We start from the raw sequence: 18324 nt of genomic DNA, 5'->3' as shown, positions 1-18324 counted from the left end.
CTAGACAATGCCAACAGCCCCCACCCCCACCCAGTTTTCCCCCTTTGCTCCCATTGTCTCTTGTTCAAGCCCCAAGTACAACAATGACCTAACTCTACCGCCATTATTGTTGCTTTGCCCTCCTGCCTCTTTTCCAGCAGACCATGGGCTTTTTAGGTTTGGATCAATTTTTTTACTTTCTGTTCTGAAGACACATGAGTATATACTCAATATATGTTGCATGAATCACTTAATTAATAAATTATGGATGGATAGAAGATGGGAAGTGAATGAAAATTTGCTTATGCCAAGCAGACAGACCGAGAGATGAATAGATGAATAAATGCATGGATGGGGCCCTGTCTGTCTGGCTTAGTGGTAGAGTGTCGCCTGATATGTGGATGTCCAGGGTTTGATTCCTAGTCAGGGCACACAGGAGAAGCACCTACCTGCTTCTGCATCCCTCCCTCTCTCCTCTCTCCCTCTCTCTCTCTCTCTCTCTCTCTCTCTCACTCTCTGTCTCTCTCTTCTCCTCCTGCAGCCATGGCTCAATTGGAGTGAGTTGGCCCCAGGCGCTGAGGATGGCCTTGTGGCTTCTGCCTCAGGTGCTAAGAAAAGTCTGGTTGCTGAGCAGCAGAGCAACACCCCAGACGGGCAGAGCATAAACCGTAGGGGGCTTGCCAGGTGGATCCCTGTCAGGGCGCATGTAGGAGTCTGTCTCTGTCTCCCCACCTCTCAATAATAAACAAACAAACAAATAAATAAATAAATAAATGGGTCAATAGTTGATTGGATAATCAGAAGAATGGTGCATGGATAAATAAAGGAATGAATGACTAAGGGTCTACTGGAGAACTGGCTCTTCGGCTCCCCGCCCTCCTCTTCCCCCTTACCTGGTGGCCTCCTGTCGTTTGTGGAAGGTACGGTTAGGGAAGCTGGTAAACGGGGGCATCTCATCATCTCCCAGGGCATGGACCTTCCCACTCCTGGTGGAGGTTTGGACAGCAGCCCTCGCGGCCTTCCAGGGATGCTTTTTGGGGCCTATCCACAGTGGGAGAATTAGGGACGACCCTCTCTCCTGGCCCACAGGCCAATCCCACTCAGCACCTGGAGCACAGGCCAGGCTGGTCGGAACTCTTGGCCCAGGTCACTGGCTCCCTAACCCTTCTCCCCACCATACAACTTTCTGGGGAACCCAGGCATTGAGCCCTGCACTCACCACAGTTCCAGTTTTGCTGTAACTGCCTCTGCAGCTCTTCCAGGTCCCCTGTGCCCTCCAGCGTCATGGCCCTTGCCTTCCTCCTCTGTGCTTCTTGGGCGTTGTCGGAGCTGAGACTGCCCCCTCGGCACTGCGGTGTGCCTTCCTGCGAGGCCTCCTCTAAGGACTTCGGCCCCTTTCTCTGAGAACCTGTCTTCCTTCTGTGGGGGGCCCTGTGCTTTTCTTCCTCAACCTCTTCTGTCGCCTCTGCAAACAATTCCTGCCCCAAGACTAAACCCCTCCTCGGGAGCCAGGGCATTTCCCCAGGGCTCAGACCTCTCTCAGCCACCTCAGCACCTGGGGCTTCCAGCTCAGCAGCCTCCTCGGGTTCCGACCCTGATCCCGACCTCTCCCCGGGGGGCTGGAGGCTCCCCTCACTGGGCAGCTCCGGCTTGCGGCCCTCCCCTTGGCTGGGAGCGATGGAGACACAGCGCCAGGTGCTGAGCTGCTGCCCCCTCTCTAGATTCTGCCCCTTCATCTTCCAGCATAGGCCGCGGTCCTCGAGGAGGCTGGCAGTGGACTTGGGGCTGGACTTGTGCTGGGGAACTGCTGAGGGCAAGCGGGCATGGTGGCCAGGGGCCAGGTGGGAGCCAGACCGGCCATCTGTGGTGAATCTCTCCCAGGCCCACTGGAAAGGGAAGGAGGGTTTCCGAGAAGGAACAAGACTGAGGAGGGAGAGGGCAGGGGGCAGAGGTCAGGGTCGGGACACCAGCCCCAGGGGGGCTGACACCCAGCATCCCTCCCTGCCCTCCCCACAGCTGCTTACTCCTCAGCCTCAGCAGAGCCATGTCCCGTCTTGTTCCAGCCCCCAGACGTCTGGTCCTTCTTTGCCATCTGCCCTGCGCTCTGAGACCTGTGTTGCTGGTCCTGGGTTATACTACCACCACTCCCAAAACTTTTCTGGAAGAAGACAGGAGAGGGGGCCCAGCTACTAGCCCATCTCACACCTCCCCCAGGGGGCCCTCCACTTCTCTGCAACTTGGCTGCCCCCTAAAACTGACTGATGGCTACCCCAATTCATAATATTAAAATAGCAACAGCTCAGGAGGTGCTCAGGGCTCTCATACATTCACTCATTTAACCTTCCGAAGGACCCTGTGAGGTAGATACTCGCCATCACAGATGAGAACACTGAGGCTCAGAGAGGTAAAATCATTTGATGAAGGTCACACAGCCAAGATCTGAACATGTTGGATCTGTCCCCAGAGCCCAGATTTGTCACCATGGCACTGGCTGCCTCTGGACCCAGGACAGGTCTCCTGAGCACCCTATAGGGCCTTGGACTCGCTAACCCACGGTGGAAGAAACTCATTATCTTTCCCTAAGCTCTGCTCTTCCTGCAGTGTCCCCTAAGTCGCTCCATCGGAAGCCCAGGAGCCATCCCCTGGCATCATCCTCGTCTTCATCCCCATCCTTACAGGCCTCCCCACAGTCCCTTCCCCCCTCAAGACTCCCTGACTCTCAGCTGGGCCTCTGCCCCAGTCTCATGGCTTCTGAAGGGTGTTCCTGCCTGCCTCTGGGCAGCTGGGAGTCCCCCACAGGGTCTCCCTCACCTGCTCACCTGGGGGGTGCCTGACAGAAGCCTAAGCAGCCCTGTGGTCATCTCTGGAGCCTGGAGCCCAGGGTCCTGCCCCAGTCTCCCAGGTGTGGTCCTGACCAACTGTTGGTGGGTGTTTAGCACAGTGGTGCCTGTCCCTCCCCCAACTCCCATCTGCCAGCCTTGGAACTGTCCTCTCCACCATCTCTATGGCAACCAGTCCTCAGCCAGTCTCCAGGGCTCTGGCAAACAGCAGGACAGGAAGGGTCAGCCAGGGTATGTGAGGCCAACGTGTTTCCAGAGAGGAGAGTTCAGCAGGATCTGAGGAACAGTCAGAGCCCGGGAGTTCAGAAACCCAGGGCTACGTCCCGCCCCTGCTCCGGCCTCCACAGCCTCCTTGTGGACCTGGCACGAGGCCCCTGCCTTTGCTTGGCCTGCGTTTCCCTACCTCTCTGCTCCCAGCCCTGGCTGAGGCCCTGGGGAAGCCAAACCAACTCTCACAAGATCTTGTTCAAACCACTTTTCGTCCCAGAGCCTGACGGCAGGGAGGCCAGGAGGAGGCAGCAGGCAAGCCAGCAGCGCCTGCAGAAAGCTCTGGAGGGAGTTGGAATATTTACATCTTACCTCAACCTTCTAAGTAGCGCCAAAAAGCTTTGACATGGTAAGTCCCCATGGGACACCTGGCACTGACCACTACCACCAGCAGTACAGGTACATGGTGCCAGCCTGAGGCCCTGGAGTGGCCTCATCTGCAGCTCTACAACCTGGAGCAAGTAAGTCACTTCTCCCCTCTGCAAAAACTGGCTTGTTGCAAGGATTAGATGAAATCACAAAGACGATGCACTTAGTAAATGTCCGTTTTACTGCTGCCATAATAGCCAACCGTTATTGGGAGGCAGTGCGACAGGATGGTTAAGAGCAGAAAGGAGAAGGGTTAACGTTCATACCCAGCTCCTCCGCTTGTCCTAGACCTTCTCCGTGCCTGCTTCCTCATGAGCAATGTGGGGCTGGCGATAACTGTATCTACCTCCCAGGGCTGTGCTAAGGATTAAATTCCATGGCTCTGTAACTACCATGTAAGAGTTGTTCATTAGCCAACTGCGTGGCCCCAGGGAGACAGGTTTTGAAAGTAAATCCCAGCACATGCCCTAGAAGCATATTTTTCCCAGCCCTCTGTTCCTGTGGATCCTCATCTGCTCTCAGACTCCATCCCAGTAACACCTCTGCAGTGAGCACAACCAGTAACAGCCTAAATAATGCCGCAGGTAAACATCTATTGTCACTCTAAATAGGTAAACTCTGTTCTTTCTGGTGGTCATCCCATCCCCCCATCTGCCTCCTCTACTGAATGTCACCCACGGGAGCCCCAGGTAGAAGACTCAGGTGTTTCATTTTCAGAAAACAAGCCCAACCCAACCAATTTCCTGGACAAAGTCTGGGCTACTTCCTTGGCAGAGGACAAGTCTGGGCTTCTCAGGTCACCATTTTCATAAGGAGCATTTAGAGCTATTTTCTAGCTACACTCACTCTCCCTCAAGTGAGCTCATCCAGTGTGACAGCCTTGAAAGCCATCTGCTGCCTCCCAGCTACCCCCAAGCTTGCATTTCTCAGTCCTGACCTGTTCCATGAAGTCCAGACTCATATACGACAGCAGCAGCCTCATATGGCTTGTGTATAACGTGCCTCTTGATTGCATCAATTTCTCTTGTGCTTGATTTGTACAGTAATGTGCTGTACAGGTTAGTAGCCAAGGAGCGGTAGGCTTCATCACATAGCCTAAGTGTGTGGTAGACTAGACCACCTAGATTTATGTAAGTGCACTCCGTGATGTTCCAACAACAAAACCACCTAATGAAGCATTTCTTAGAATGTAACCCTGTCAGTAAACAAAGCATGACTGTATATAGTTTCTCAACAGAAATGAGATCATACTTTTTCTGCTTAATAGTAAGTTGTCCTCAGCTTTCCATGTCAGTATGTGCAGAGCCACCTTCAGTGAGTGTTACAGTCTGACCATCATTCTGTACTAAACCTGTCCCCTTCTGTCAAATATGCACATGGCTTCCACCAGCTTCCCTACTACAGACATTGCAGCAGAGACAACATTGTAAATGGCTGCTTCACATTGGGTATTTCTTTTCTTTTTTTTATTCAGTGAGAGGATGGGAGGCACAGAGACAGATTCCCGCATGTGCCCTGACCTGGATCCACCTGGCAAGCCCACTAGGGGGTGATGCTCTGACCATCTGGGGCATTTTCTGTTGCTCAATAACTGGGCCATTCTTAGTGCCTGAGGGGAGGCCATGGAGCCATCCTCAGTGCCCGGAGCCAACTCACTCCAATCTAGCCATGGCTGCAGGAAGGGAAGAAAGAGAGAGAGAAGGGAGAGGAGGAGGGGTGTAGAAGCAGATGGGTGCTTCTCCTGTGTGCCCTGATCCAGAATCAAACCCTGGACATTCACATGCCAGGCCGACGCTCTACCACTGAGCCAACCAGCCAGGACCCACACTGGGTATTTCTTAAACATAAGTTTCTGCCCTGGCCGGTTGGCTCAGCGGTAGAGCGTCAGCCTGGCATGCGGGGGACCCGGGTTCAATTCCCGGCCAGGGCACATAGGAGAAGCGCCCATTTGCTTCTCCACCCCACCCCCCTCCTTCCTCTGTCTCTCTCTTCCCCTCCTGCAGCCAAGGCTCCACTGGAGCAAAGATGGCCTGGGCACTGGGGATGGCTCTTTGGCCTCTGCCCCAGGCGCTAGAGTGGCTCTGGTCGCAGCAGAGCGACGCCCCGGAGGGGCAGAGCATCGCCCCCTGGTGGGCAGAGCGTTGCCCCTGGTGGGCGTGCCGGGTGGATCCCACTCGGGCGCATGCGGGAGTCTGTCTGACTGTCTCTCCCCGTTTCCAGCTTCAGAAAAATGCAAAAAGACCCAAAAACATAAGTTCCTATAAGCAAATGTGCTAAGCAATATACCTTTTTTAAAAAATTCATTGCTTTTATAGAGAGAGGAGAGAAGGGTGGAGGGGAGCGAGAAGTATCTACTCATAGTTACTTCACTTTAGTTGTTTATTGTTTCCTTGTGTTGTGTGCCTTGAGTGGGCAAGCCCAGGGTTTCAAACCAGCAACCTTAGCCTTCCAGGTAGATACTCTATCCACTGTGCCACCATAGGCCAGCTAAGCAATATACCTTTTAATAATGCCCAATCACTTCCCCCAGATGCTCAATCAATATAGATTTCCATCCAAAGTATTTACACCTTCACCAGTAAAGGGTATTATAATTTTTGTTGTTAATCTAACAAATGAAAAAATATTATTTCATTGTTGCTATAACTCACATCCCCTTCATTATCTGTGAGATTGGCATATTTTCATGTTTCTGGGCCATTTGCCCTTCCTCTGTAAACTTCCTGTCTGGGTGCTTTAAGCACGCCTCTTCCGGTCCTCAGGAGCAGAGCTAGGTTTACTGTATTCCTTATTTCACAGTGTGCAGGAATCGTCGGTGGATGCCAGGCCACACTCTCGTTTTGGTTTAGTCTTTGCCTCCTTTAGCTTTGATCCCCACCCCCACTTAAACATAAACAGATCCTTGTCAAATCGCTAGTTTTGTATTTGTGCCTTTGTGGTTTCAGTTTACATAAATGGTATTATGCTACAGATCTCATTTTTTCCCCTTATTCTTTTCTTTGAACACTGTGTTTTTAAAAGCTACCTGTTGATACTGACTGTTGCCCAGTGTCCCATAGTTTACCTTCATCACCTTTACTAATCCATTTCCCTGAGGATGGGTGCCAAAGCGTCTTTGCACCTCTGCATGAGAATTTCTGTGGCTGACTTACCAAGGATTGAGTGGGGGGTGGGGGGCTCCGGCCAAGCCAGTGACCCCTTGCTCAGGTCAGCAACCTTGGGCTTCAAGCCAGCGACCATCCCACACTCAAACTGGCGACCCCAGGTTTAATCCGGATAAGCCTGCGCTCAGGCCGAAACCACAGGGTTCTGAACCTGGGACCTCAGGTTGACACTCTATCCAGTACGCCACCAACCGTTCAGGCAAGAGAGAGGCTGTTTATAGTTTAACAGTTTACATGCCTAAAGAGGTAACCAGGGAGTTGCATCTGCCCACACCCTCACCATATGTTGCTATGATTCACCTTATGAATTTTTAGTCACCTGCTGGTTATGAAATAATACCTCACACCTGACTGGTGGTAGCGTAGTGAATAGCGCACCAACCTGGGACACTGAGGACCCAGGTTCGAAACCCCAAGGCCACTGGCTTGAGACCCAGCTCATCCAGCTTGAGCACAAGGTTGCTGGCTTGAGCAAGGGGTCACTGGCTTGGCTTGAGACCCCCAGTCAAGGCACATATGAGAAGCAATCAATGAACAACTAAAGTGCCACAGCTAGGAGTTGATGCTTCTCATCTCCCTTCCTATCTCTCTCTCCTGCAAAAAGAGAGAGAGAGAGATCTCACTATAATTTTAATTGAAATCCTCTGATTACTCCTTTGAGCACATCCTTTTTTGCCACTTGGGCCAATTCTTATCTGAATTGGTTGCTTATATTCTTGACCATTTCTCTACTGTGCTTCTTTTTTTTTTTTTTTAATATTTTACTTATTCGTTTTAGAAGGGGGAAAGAGAGGCGGGGGAGGAGAAGGAAGCATCAACTCCCATATGTGCATTGACCGGGCAAACCCAGGGTTTTGAACCGGCAACCTCAGCGTTTATCCACTGCGCCACCACAGGCCAGGCTCCACTGTCTCTTGTCTTTTCCTTAGTGACTTGCAGGAGTTCTTCATTCACTAGATCGCAGCCAGCTGTCTGGCAACATTAGCTCTGAGAGCCTTTGTGGAACAGAAATCCTTAATACTGACATCGTTCTGTAAACATTTTGAATAGGGGTTTGTAGTTTGGATGTCTTAACTCCTTTCTCCACCCCTACATGGGCACGTTCTTATCACTTATTCTAGGAGATAATAGTGTAACATCTGTATTCAGAGTGAAATGCTCTGTACTTTCCTCTTACTGTCCTTTTCTGGTGGGAGAGGCATGTGAGGAACTGAACGGCTTCCTCTCCTCTGTCTCCTGGAGCAACTTGTGTAAGATAAGGACCATCTGCTTCTCGGAAGTCTGGGGGAACTTCCCCATAAAAGTGTTTCTGCCTGGGCTCTCTCATGTAGGAGGCAGAATTTGATATACTGGGTATTGATCTACTGAAGCTTTTTATATTTCTGTGCCAAATTTGGTGTTTCATGTTTTTCTGAGATGGCATTCACTTTGATTAAGTTGTTGAATTTACTAATATACCATTATTTGTAATATATTTTGATATTTTTAAATGTTATGGGGCCTCAGAGGTCAGATCATGTAGGACACGAAGGCGATGGGAAGGACTCTGGGTTTGGCATAAGCAAGATGGGCCGAGTGACGGAGATGGGAAGCTGCAACGCAGCTCCAGGATGGAATGCATATGGAGCTCCAAGCCCAGTGGCTGCCGGCCAAGATCCAAATTTTAAAGAAAATAGATAGAAACCATTTGCCACTCATGAAACCCCTGATCTACTTCAAGTTAAAGGAATGGAGGGTGAATTCTGAAAGGGAAATTTAGTGATGAGATTGATTTGGAAAGAGCTGATGTCACACTGATTTCCAGCACTCTCCTCAGGGGATGGGCTAGGGGCTGCCTTCTAATCCCAAATCTGGGCCCTGGCCGGTTCGCTCAGCAGTAGAGTGTCGGCCTCGTGTGTGGAAGTACCATGTTTGATTTCCGGCCAGGGCACGCAGTAGAAGCGCCCATCTGCTTCTCCACCCTTCCCCCTCTCCTTTCTTTCTGTCTCTCTCTTCCTCTCCCACAGCCAAGGCTCCATTAGAGCAAAATTAGCCTGGTTGCTAAGGATGGCTCCATGGCCACCGCCTCAGGCACTAGAATGGCTCTGGTTGTAGCGGAGCAATGGCCCAGATGGGCAGAGCATCACCCCCTGGTGGGCATGCCAGGTGGACTTCAGTTGGGCATATGCAGGAGTCTGTCTCTCTGCCTCCCCACTTCTCACTTCAGAAAAATACAAATAATAATAATAATAGTAGTAGTAATAAAAATAATAATGATAAAATAATCCCAAATCAGGGGAAAAGTGCTTTGAGGAGGCCACTTGGAGAGCTCAAGGTGGGCTTCCTAAAGTCGCAGCAGTACAGAGGGTCAGCAGTGCACAGGACTCTGGAAAGGCCACAGAATCAGAGTGGAAACTGGCCTGCGGCAGGTAGCAAGTGGTCCTGCCCAGAGGGCTTCTGTTATCTGGCAGGGGGGCCCCACAGCATGTGTCCAGAATTCACCCTCCATTCCTTTAACTTGAAGTAGATCAGGGGTTTCAGGAGTGGCAAATGGTTTCTATCTATTTTCTTTAAAATTTGGATCTTGGCCGGCAGCCACTGGGCTTGGAGCTCCATATGCATTCCATCCTGGAGCTGCGTTGCAGCTTCCCATCTCCGTCACTCGGCCCATCTTGCTTATGCCAAACCCAGAGTCCTTCCCATCGCCTTCGTGTCCTACATGATCTGACCTCTGAGGCCCCATAACATTTAAAAATATCAAAATATATTACAAATAATGGTATATTAGTAAATTCAACAACTTAATCAAAGTGAATGTCATCTCAGAAAAATATGAAACACCAAAAAATATATGAAAAGTCAAAAGAAAAGCAGAGCCCACCCGAAAGGGAGGCCCTGCATGCTTCCCAGCAGCTGCGCTCAAGGGGGTGGCCCATCAAGGGGGCTACCTTAAACAGATGCCACCCAGAAAGCAAGATGCTATCTGACACAGGATCAAGGAAAAGTGTGCACCCGCTTCCTGGCTGCCACCCTGCACCTGCCCAGCAGGGGGCTCTCCTGCTGGGGGAGCAGGGGACCTGGCCTCAGAGGCCACATTGCTGTGGAAGTGGCACTAGGGGCATTGAGCTTAGAGGTTTAGCTCCTACACAAAGCTGGGCATCCTCACAGGATCTGTGCAATGACTTCAGGTAATCAAAGCACTGTGGGGAAACAGGACACCGAAAGTCATGATTTTGCCTGGCCTGTGGTGGCAGAGTGGATGGAGAGAAGATCTGGAGCACTGAGGTCGCTGGTTCGAAACCGCAGGCTTGCCAGGTCAAGGCACAGACAAGAAGCAGCTATAAGCTGATGCTTCCTGCTCCTCCCCCACTGCCTTTCTCTCTCTCTCTCTAAAAATCAATAAATAAAATCTTTAATAAAAAGGGAGAGAGAAAGTCAGGATGTCATTTAAGGGCAGAGAAAGAAGTTCCCTTAGGAAGTTTAGAGGGACATTGGGAGACAAAAGTAATATTTTATTATATCCCATGAATCTTGTTCAGTCCAAGCAGCCATCACAGCAGAGGATTTCTGAGGGGGTGATGTGGGCTGAGCCCTCCGGCTGCTGTGGAGGTTAAACCGGAAGGCCAGGGTGGAAAAAGAGGGACTGTTGCCCAGGCGAGGGTCTGCAGGGCATGGGCCGGGGAGGCGGAGAGGAGAAAAGAGGAGAGAGAGGTCTGGAGACGGAGCCCGGGCCTGCCACCATGGAGGTCAGGAGAGGTCAGGGAGACACTGCCAAGGAGAGCAGATAAGAGAGGCCGCGGGTAAGAAGTGAGCCCAGAGGGTGAGGTTGCCAGCTGAGAGGAGAATGTTTCAAAGAGGGGGAGTGACCGACGGCGACCTGAGCTACCGAGAGGTCGAGGCAAGGTTGGCAGTTAACAACTGATTTCGGCAACATTAGTTGTTCCTTAGGCCCGAATCCCAGGGATCTGATATTGGAGGCTCACTACAGATTCTGGCTCTTGCAGCCAGCTGCGGCCGGCCCCACCTAAATGGGCACCGTCTCACAGCCCGGCTGAAACTTCTTTGGAACCCAAAGGAAAAGTTTAGAAAAAATTTACCTAAAGTCTAGGAAAAATTTTCTTCCCCCTGGGAACTTGTAGGCTGTTTCCCTGGGGCTGGGAGGAGGGGCGAGGTTCCTAAGTCTCTTTTTTTGAAGTTGGGGTGCATTTAAAATCCTACAAATAATTGTAGGTGTACTAAATATACAAATTTCTGAGAAATATGTTATAATAATTAAGTCAAATATTAAAGAAAAAATATATAAAGTCCAAATGTGCTTTTATGATAAATGAAATAAAATACGACAAAACTAAGTTTATTCTGACATCAAAAAACATTTTTGTTACATTTTTTGAGTTATGCTTTATAGAATTCGTAAAAAAGGGGTGAAAAGCCTGACCAGGCGGTGGCGCAGTGGATAGGGCATCAGACTGGGATGCAGAAGACCCAGGTTTGAGACCCCAAGGTCGCCAGTTTGAGCACGGGCTCATCTGGTTGGAGCAAGGCTCACCCACTTGGACCCAAGGTCGCTGGCTTGAGCAAGGGGTTACTCAGTCTGCTGAAGGCCTGCAGTCAAGGCACATATGAGAAAGCAATCAATGAACAACTAAGGTGTCGCAGCGAAAAACTAATAATTAGTGCTTCTCATCTCTCTTTGTTCCCATCTATCTGTCCCTAACTATCCCTCTCTCTGACTCTGTCTGTCTCTGTAAAAAAATAAATAAATAAATAATTTTTTAAAAGGGGGTTAAAAAATTAAAAATGACAAAAAGTTATCTTTTTATATATATAGATACATTCTTAGTAAGATTTAGTAAATTTGGCAGGTCCCGGCAAGAATGTGTTGTTTTTTCATTCTTGTGTTTATGAGAAACATGAGCCTGATGTGTCCTAGCGATTTCTTCAAAGTTTGGGCAGATATTTGAAAGGCAAACTCTCATTTTCTTGTCAATACATTGAAGAATTCCTCTCTTTTTACTCTTAATTGTGTTGAGTGCAGAAAACCCCCACCATACATATCATCTTAACTTTACACCAAAAAAAGGATAGAAGAAACTTGCCTCCAGTCTTTCCAGGGTACATGGGGGGTAGTGTAAACAATCCAGCACCACAGCTTAACAGCCTTTTGCAACCTAATCAGGCAAATGAGGTGAGGGGTTGGGCAGCTTACAGACAATTCCCCACACCTCTGTTCCCCAAAAAGCTAAACTCCAAAAACCCTGCTGGTTTTTGGTCCCCAACAGGCACATATTTCTTTGGAATACCATAGAGTGCACCTGGAAATCTTCTAGGGCAGTGGTCCCCAATCTTTTTTGGGCCACGGACCGGCCGTTAGGGTGGGACAGATAAATGTATCACATGATGGAGACAAGCATCAAAAGTGAGTCTTAGACGGATGTAACAGAGGGAATCTGGTCATTTTTAAAAAATAAAACATCGTTCAGACTTAAATATAAACAAAACGGAAATAATGTAAGTTATTTATTCTTTCTCTGCAGACTGGTACCAAATGGCCCATGGACCTGTACCGGTCCATGGCCCGGGGGTTGGGGACCACTGTTCTAGGACGCACCAGTGCACCCTGGCTTACACTTTGAGAACCACTGGCTTAGGCTGCCAGGAAGCTTATAGCCAAATGATATTCAATCAGTAGAGCACCTTAGATATTTATGTTCTTGCTCCTGATTTTTTTTTTTTTTTAGAAAGAGAGAGACAGGAAGGAAGAGAGATGAGATGTATCAGCTCATACTTGTGGCACCTTATTTGTTCATTGATTGCTTTTTCATATGTGCCTTGAGGGTGGGGGGCTCTTGCTGAGCCAGTGACCTTGGACTCAAGCCAGTGACCTTGGGCTTCAAGCCAGCAACCTTTTGGGCTCAAGCCAGCGAGCCCGGGATCGTGTCAATGATCCCATACTAAAGCCGGTGACCCCGCACTCTAGCCTGTGACTTCAGGGTTTCAAGCCTGGGACCTCAGCATTCCAGGTTGACACTCTCTCCACTGCACCACAAGCAGTCAGGCCATGCTCTCCTGATTTTCATTTTCTCCTTTTAATTATATTTTCATATTCTTGAGTCTCCATTTCTATTTTTACTTTATCTTCCTTTTTCTCACTGGAAGCAAATTTACCTGCATCAGGAACGAGGCAGGTACGCAGATTAATTCTACTCATTCAAAAATGTATGAAAATGCCTAGTAGTCAGGTCTCTTTGGTTTGCAATGAATTAAGCCAAAAAGTAATAAAATAAATGACTAGCTTACTTTACTAAATCATAAAAAGGTAAGGGATGTTGCTGACCTCACTCTTGCCTGGATGGAGGAACTGGAGTCCTTTTGCTTCTGTGTGTGTGTTTGTGTGTGTGCGCGCACATGCGTGCGTGCATGCGTGCGCATTTTATCTCCATCTCCGTGTGTCTGCTTCATTCTGTCTGATGGGGATGTTGGCTGCAGGCAGAGCCAAGCTGCTGTCCTTGGACTTTTGCCACCAGGGTGGAGAGAGGACTCTTCCCATTTTCGGCTGAAAAACCCCAGAGAAGGACCCTGACATGTCCTGCTTTGAGTCTTGTGGCCACCTCTGGGCCAGTCACAGGATCTGGCACCAAGGGGACTTTGACAGCAGTCCTGGCAGTACCACCTGGTTGGAGTAGGGGTAGCAGTTCTCTAAAGATGGGGATGTGAAACCTGGCCAGATAGCTCGTTTGGTTGGAATGTCATCATGATATGCAAAGGTTGCGGGTTCAATCCCTGGTCAGGGCACATATAGAAACAGATTGATGTTCCAATCTCTTTTTCTCTCTCTCTCTGTCTCCCTCTGTCTCTTCCTCTCTATATAAAATCAATAATTTTTTTTTTTTAATACAGGAAGGTGATTTGAGGTGGCCTGAAGAAAGAGGAGCAGGGCAGACCAAACATGCCTGCCACATTCTATCATGTGCCAGGCTCTCTGAGACACCCTGCAGATGCAGACATGAATAAGACAAGACCCCCGACTCCTGAGATGGTCACAGTCCAGTGGGGGAGATACAACATGCACTCACAATTATAATTCAAATCAGAGCATGGGAAGAACCTTGCAAAAGGGACCAAGGAATTGGGGAGTTCAAAGGAGAGGGATTTCTGATTCTGGCCACGAGGAGGTAATCTGGACTGAAATGATCCTTTTGCCACAGACAACTAAGAAACTAGACAAAACAAAAGAAACAACTGCTTTCAGATGTTAGAAAACTGGCAGCACAGGACTGTGACCCCTGAGAAAAGGAAAGTGAACAAATGAGGTGGCCCCTCCCATCGTCTGGGGCATTACCACCCACCACCCGCAGTGCTCAGGGTGGGACAAGGACCTGGTAGGGCCACCAGCAACACTGAGTTAGTTAAGGAGATGGAGAACAGAGTTTGGAGAGGTGAAAGGCAACTAGAATTTGTGGAGTAGAACCTCTAAGAGGAGGAACCTACACAGAGAAAAAGCTCCAAGCCTTGTGGAGGGTTCCCCCTGAGCTCTGGGAGGAATCCTAATCTGTACGGGCAGAGGGTGAGACCCCACAAGGCGGGACAAGAGTCCTGTCAGGAGAACAATGATGGCAGAGTTGTAAGACAAATCATTTCCAGAGCTCACACGGGACTAGAACTCTTTGTAAGAAGGTTCTCTCCAGTCACAGTAGAGAACTCTCACTGCATACGCAGAAAAACCAGCAGGAAACCCAGGAAGCCAAGCCCTAGAAGAGGGCCTAAGTGAGGCCTGAATAAAGGCTACTCTAGACCCATCCTAAAGGAGACGACAGAGATGCGCTCACACAGAAAAAAGACCACGTGAAGAGGACACAGGGAAAAGGTGGCCATTTGCAAGCCAAGGAGAGGGACCTCGGGAGAAACCAACCATGCCAATACATTGATCGAGAACTTCCAACCTCTAGAATGGTGAGGAAATAAATTTCTGTTGTGTAAATGCCCCACCCCCAAAAAAGAGCTTTAAACAAACCTTGAAATGATCAAACTAATACATACATAAAAACTAAATTGCCGCCCTGGCCGGTTGGCTCAGTGGTAGAGCGTCAGCCTGGCGTGCAGAAGTCCTGGGTTCGATTCCCGGCCAGGGCACACAGGAGATGCGCCCATCTGCTTCTCCACCCTTCCCCCTCTCCTTCCTCTGTCTCTCTCTTCCCCTCCCACAGCCGAGGCTCCATTGGAGCAAAGGATGGCCGGGGCGCTGGGGATGGCTCCTTGGCCTCTGCCCCAGGCGCTAGAGTGGCTCCGGTGGCGACAGAGCGACACCCTGGATGGGCAGAGCATCGCCCCCTGGTGGGCGTGCCGGGTGGATCCCGGCCAGGCGCATGCGGGAGTCTGACTGCCTGTCTCTCCGTTTCCAGTTTCAGAAAAATACACACACACACACACACACACACACAAAAAAAAAAAAAAAAAAAAAACCACCTAAATTGCCAGATTCAATAAAATCCAGATCAATCCAATATTGATCCAGATCAGTAATGTAAAATTCACAATGTGGCACTCAATAAAAAATTAATGCATACACGAGGAAAATGTGATTAAGAACCTGGAGAAAATATCTGTCAGTGAAAACAAATCCAGAGATGTGAATGCTTTCCAAATTGGTTGAACTCAAACCCTATCAAAATCTCAGCTTCCTTTTATTTAAAAAAAAATTTTTTTTTATTGATTGATTTTACAGAGAGAGGGGAGAGAAGCGATATGTTTCAACTCATAGCTGCTTCACTTCAGTTGTTCGCTGGTTACTTACCATATGTGCCTTGACCGGACAACCTCAGTATTCGAGGTCAACGCTTTATCCACTGTGCCACCACCGACCAGGCAAAATACCTCCTTTTAATATGGACTGTCCCCTTCAGCCCCTCCCCAGTCCTGCTCCTGCTCCCCCACTCCCATGTCTTGTGTGTTTACACACGCCCTTCCCATCTGCTTTCCGTTTCTGTCTGTCAGTTATGGGAGGCACCATTGACTGGGTGCTTACTGGGTGCCAGGCTCTGTGCTGAGCACTTTGTGTCATATCTCATGTCATCATCACCTGTCCCTAAAGGAAGTGCTGCTATTGTCCCCATTTTTTTAAGTTTGTTGTGTTTTTTTTTTAGATTTTTATTTATTCATTTTGGAGGGGGTAGCAGGAAGCATCAACTCTCATACATGCCTTAACAAGGCAAGCCCAGGGTTTCGAACCAGCAACCTCAGCGTGCCAGGTCAATGCTTTACCACTGCGTCACCACATGTCAGGCATTGTTCCCATTTTATAGATGAGAAAACTGAAGCACAGAGAGGTTCAGTCATTTGCTTGAGGTCATAGAGTAAACGGTAGAAATACACAGGATTGTGGTGTTCATCTGTTTTTGGTTTCCATAAACACTGCTGTGCTGTAGATCTTGATCTTTTTCTGTTTTTCACTCAACACTATGCTTTTATGCTTTGTCTACATTGCTATCTGTCATGTGTTCCCCAATGACGGATACCTCCAGCCTCCAACTTTTTGCCACCTCAAACCATGCTTAAGACATGTCTATTTGTGAGAGGTTTTACCAAAGAGCAGAATTGCCACAGGGCACTTAGCTGCCAAACTGCCCTTTCAAACATTCCTGCTAGTTTGCATTCCCACTCCAAACACCAGACTTCCATTTCCCTACCTCCCCACCAGTGAGTGGTTTTGTCTGACTTCCTGTTCTTGCAACTTGATGAGTGTCCTGTTGGATCTTGTGCATTCCCTTGCAGCTCTCTGATTACTGGGTTGGTTGCAGAATCTTATCTGAACAGGTGCATGCACACAAAATAGGAAAAACATGATTTCGCAATAGATAGCTCACTCTGATGATGGAAGGTCAGCTTCACACAGCCCCTGCTCCGCTCCCCAGCTACAAAGAGGCCCCTGAGAGAGTCCAGAGCCACCTGTCACTCTCATCAAAAGCTGTGCCCTAGGAGAGGAGGAGCCAGGCAATTGTGACCCAGGTACCATTCCTCTGCCACAGAGCTCACAACCTAGAAGAGTGGGAACTTGGTACCGTCCATGTATTGAAGCCAAACCTACCATACAAGAGAAGGGATGGGGGTGCAGCCTCAGGTGCGGGGAGTTTGTTAGCTCTACCCCCGCCCCACCCACACCCACTGGACCCTCCACCTTCAGACCCCTGTACAAGCCCTTGACACCCTTTGGGCCAATGAGCAAACTCAGGTCACTCATCTCACTTTCAGAGTCTGTCTCCTCATCTGTAGAATGTGGGTAATGAGAACAGCTCTCCTAGAAGAGGACAACACGCTCATGCCCTACCCCACCCCCAGAAAGCACGAGGAGTGGCATCAACAACACAGTCACGGTCACGGCTGTGGAAGGTGAAGCCTGGGGAGGTGAAGAGGTGAAGCCACACGGGTCACCGAGACCACACAGTGATCGCTCTCACACTTCCGGCCAGTGGATGGCTGGGAGGTCATGCCACCCCTCCCCTTCTCTCTCAGCTCCTGGGGCCTCCAGCTCTAGCAGCACCTGGGGCCCGTCTGGGGGAGGAGCTCCTCCTACACCTACATGACTACCTTCTTCTCCTCCATGAAGCCCGAGAAGCTCCCAGCACCACAGGACACCCCCATCAAGGCAGGATGTCAGGTGCCTGAAGAAGTGGGAGTCAGGGAGGAAACCCCGTGGAATCACATCTCAGTCCTCCTGGACTTTACCTCACTGCACCTTCTCCCCAGATAGCTGTGACTGCCCATCCTCCCTTAATGGGTTGTTGTTTTTTGTATTTTTCTGAAGTTGGAAACGGGGAGGCAGTCAGACAGACTCCCACATGCGCCCGACTGGGATCCACCTGGCATGCCCACCAGGGGGCGATGCTCTGCCCATCTGGGGCGTGCTCCTTTACAACCAGAGCCATTCTAACGCCTGAGGCAGAGGCCATAGAACCATCCTCAGCGCCGGGGCCAACTTTGCTCCAATGGAGCCTTGGCTGTGGGAGGGGAAGAGAGAGACAGAGAGAAAGGAGAGGGGGAGGGGTGGAGAAGCAGATGGGCGCTTCTCCTGTGTGCCCTGGCCAGGAGTTGAACCCGGGACTCCTGCACGCCAGGCCGACGCTCTACCACTGAGCAAACCGGCCAGGGCCCTTAATGGGGTTTTTACTTCAACCTCACCTTATCAGTCTCCCCTGAACTCTGCATAGAATGTCCAGGACTCCCCACTCCCTGTTGTTATTTCTCCCAGGTCATGTATCACCATCTAACATACTTCTTTATTATCTGTCTCTCCCCATCAGAAATAAACCCCAAGAATATTTTGTTCACATAATCACCACCACCTAGAAGAGTCGCCTGTGCAATAGCATCTCAATAGACAGATAAAAATTTTATAAGGCTTTCATAAAAGTGCATGCATCTTAAGTGCACAGCTTAATATATTTTTGTATCAAACCACCACTCAGTGAAAGCTATAGAATAGTGGTTTTCAACCTTTTTACATTTGGGAACCAGTGAAAACAATTATTTCAGGGACCGCTAAAGCAGTAATCACCCTGAGCATAAGTGAATTTGACTAAGATCATTAGGTCTATAATACTCATATATCAAAAAAAAATTCATATATCAGTTAACTCTTTCGTGGACTGGCATGAAATTTCTGGCCGACATCCATAGACTGGCAGTTTTAAAACACTGCTATAGAACATTCCAGAAGGCTCTTGTGTCCC

General features: G+C 49.4%; 1 protein-coding gene across 2 annotated transcripts in view; it reads right to left on the bottom strand.

Annotated features, from left to right (window-relative positions):
* Positions 1–18324, bottom strand: part of TSGA10IP (testis specific 10 interacting protein) — a 28676-nt gene that overhangs the window by 5330 nt on the left and 5022 nt on the right. Inside the window, exons 1-4 of one of the 2 annotated variants that reach the window (XM_066252090.1) lie at positions 2799–2948; positions 2004–2137; positions 1199–1902; positions 873–1020 (exon numbers count right to left, since the gene is read on the bottom strand). In XM_066252090.1, the coding sequence (XP_066108187.1) occupies positions 873–1020; positions 1199–1902; positions 2004–2137; positions 2799–2948 (1136 nt within the window). Of the gene's footprint in view, positions 1–872; positions 1087–1198; positions 1903–2003; positions 2138–2798; positions 2949–18324 lie in introns of those variants that run through there. The other variant, XM_066252091.1, reaches the window with a different exon arrangement.

This window comes from Saccopteryx bilineata, chromosome 1 (genome assembly GCF_036850765.1).
Source record: "Saccopteryx bilineata isolate mSacBil1 chromosome 1, mSacBil1_pri_phased_curated, whole genome shotgun sequence".
NCBI classification, from domain to species: Eukaryota; Metazoa; Chordata; class Mammalia; order Chiroptera; family Emballonuridae; genus Saccopteryx; species Saccopteryx bilineata.
Note: the sequence above shows the minus strand (reverse complement) of the source record. Positions and strands in the feature narration are given on the sequence as shown.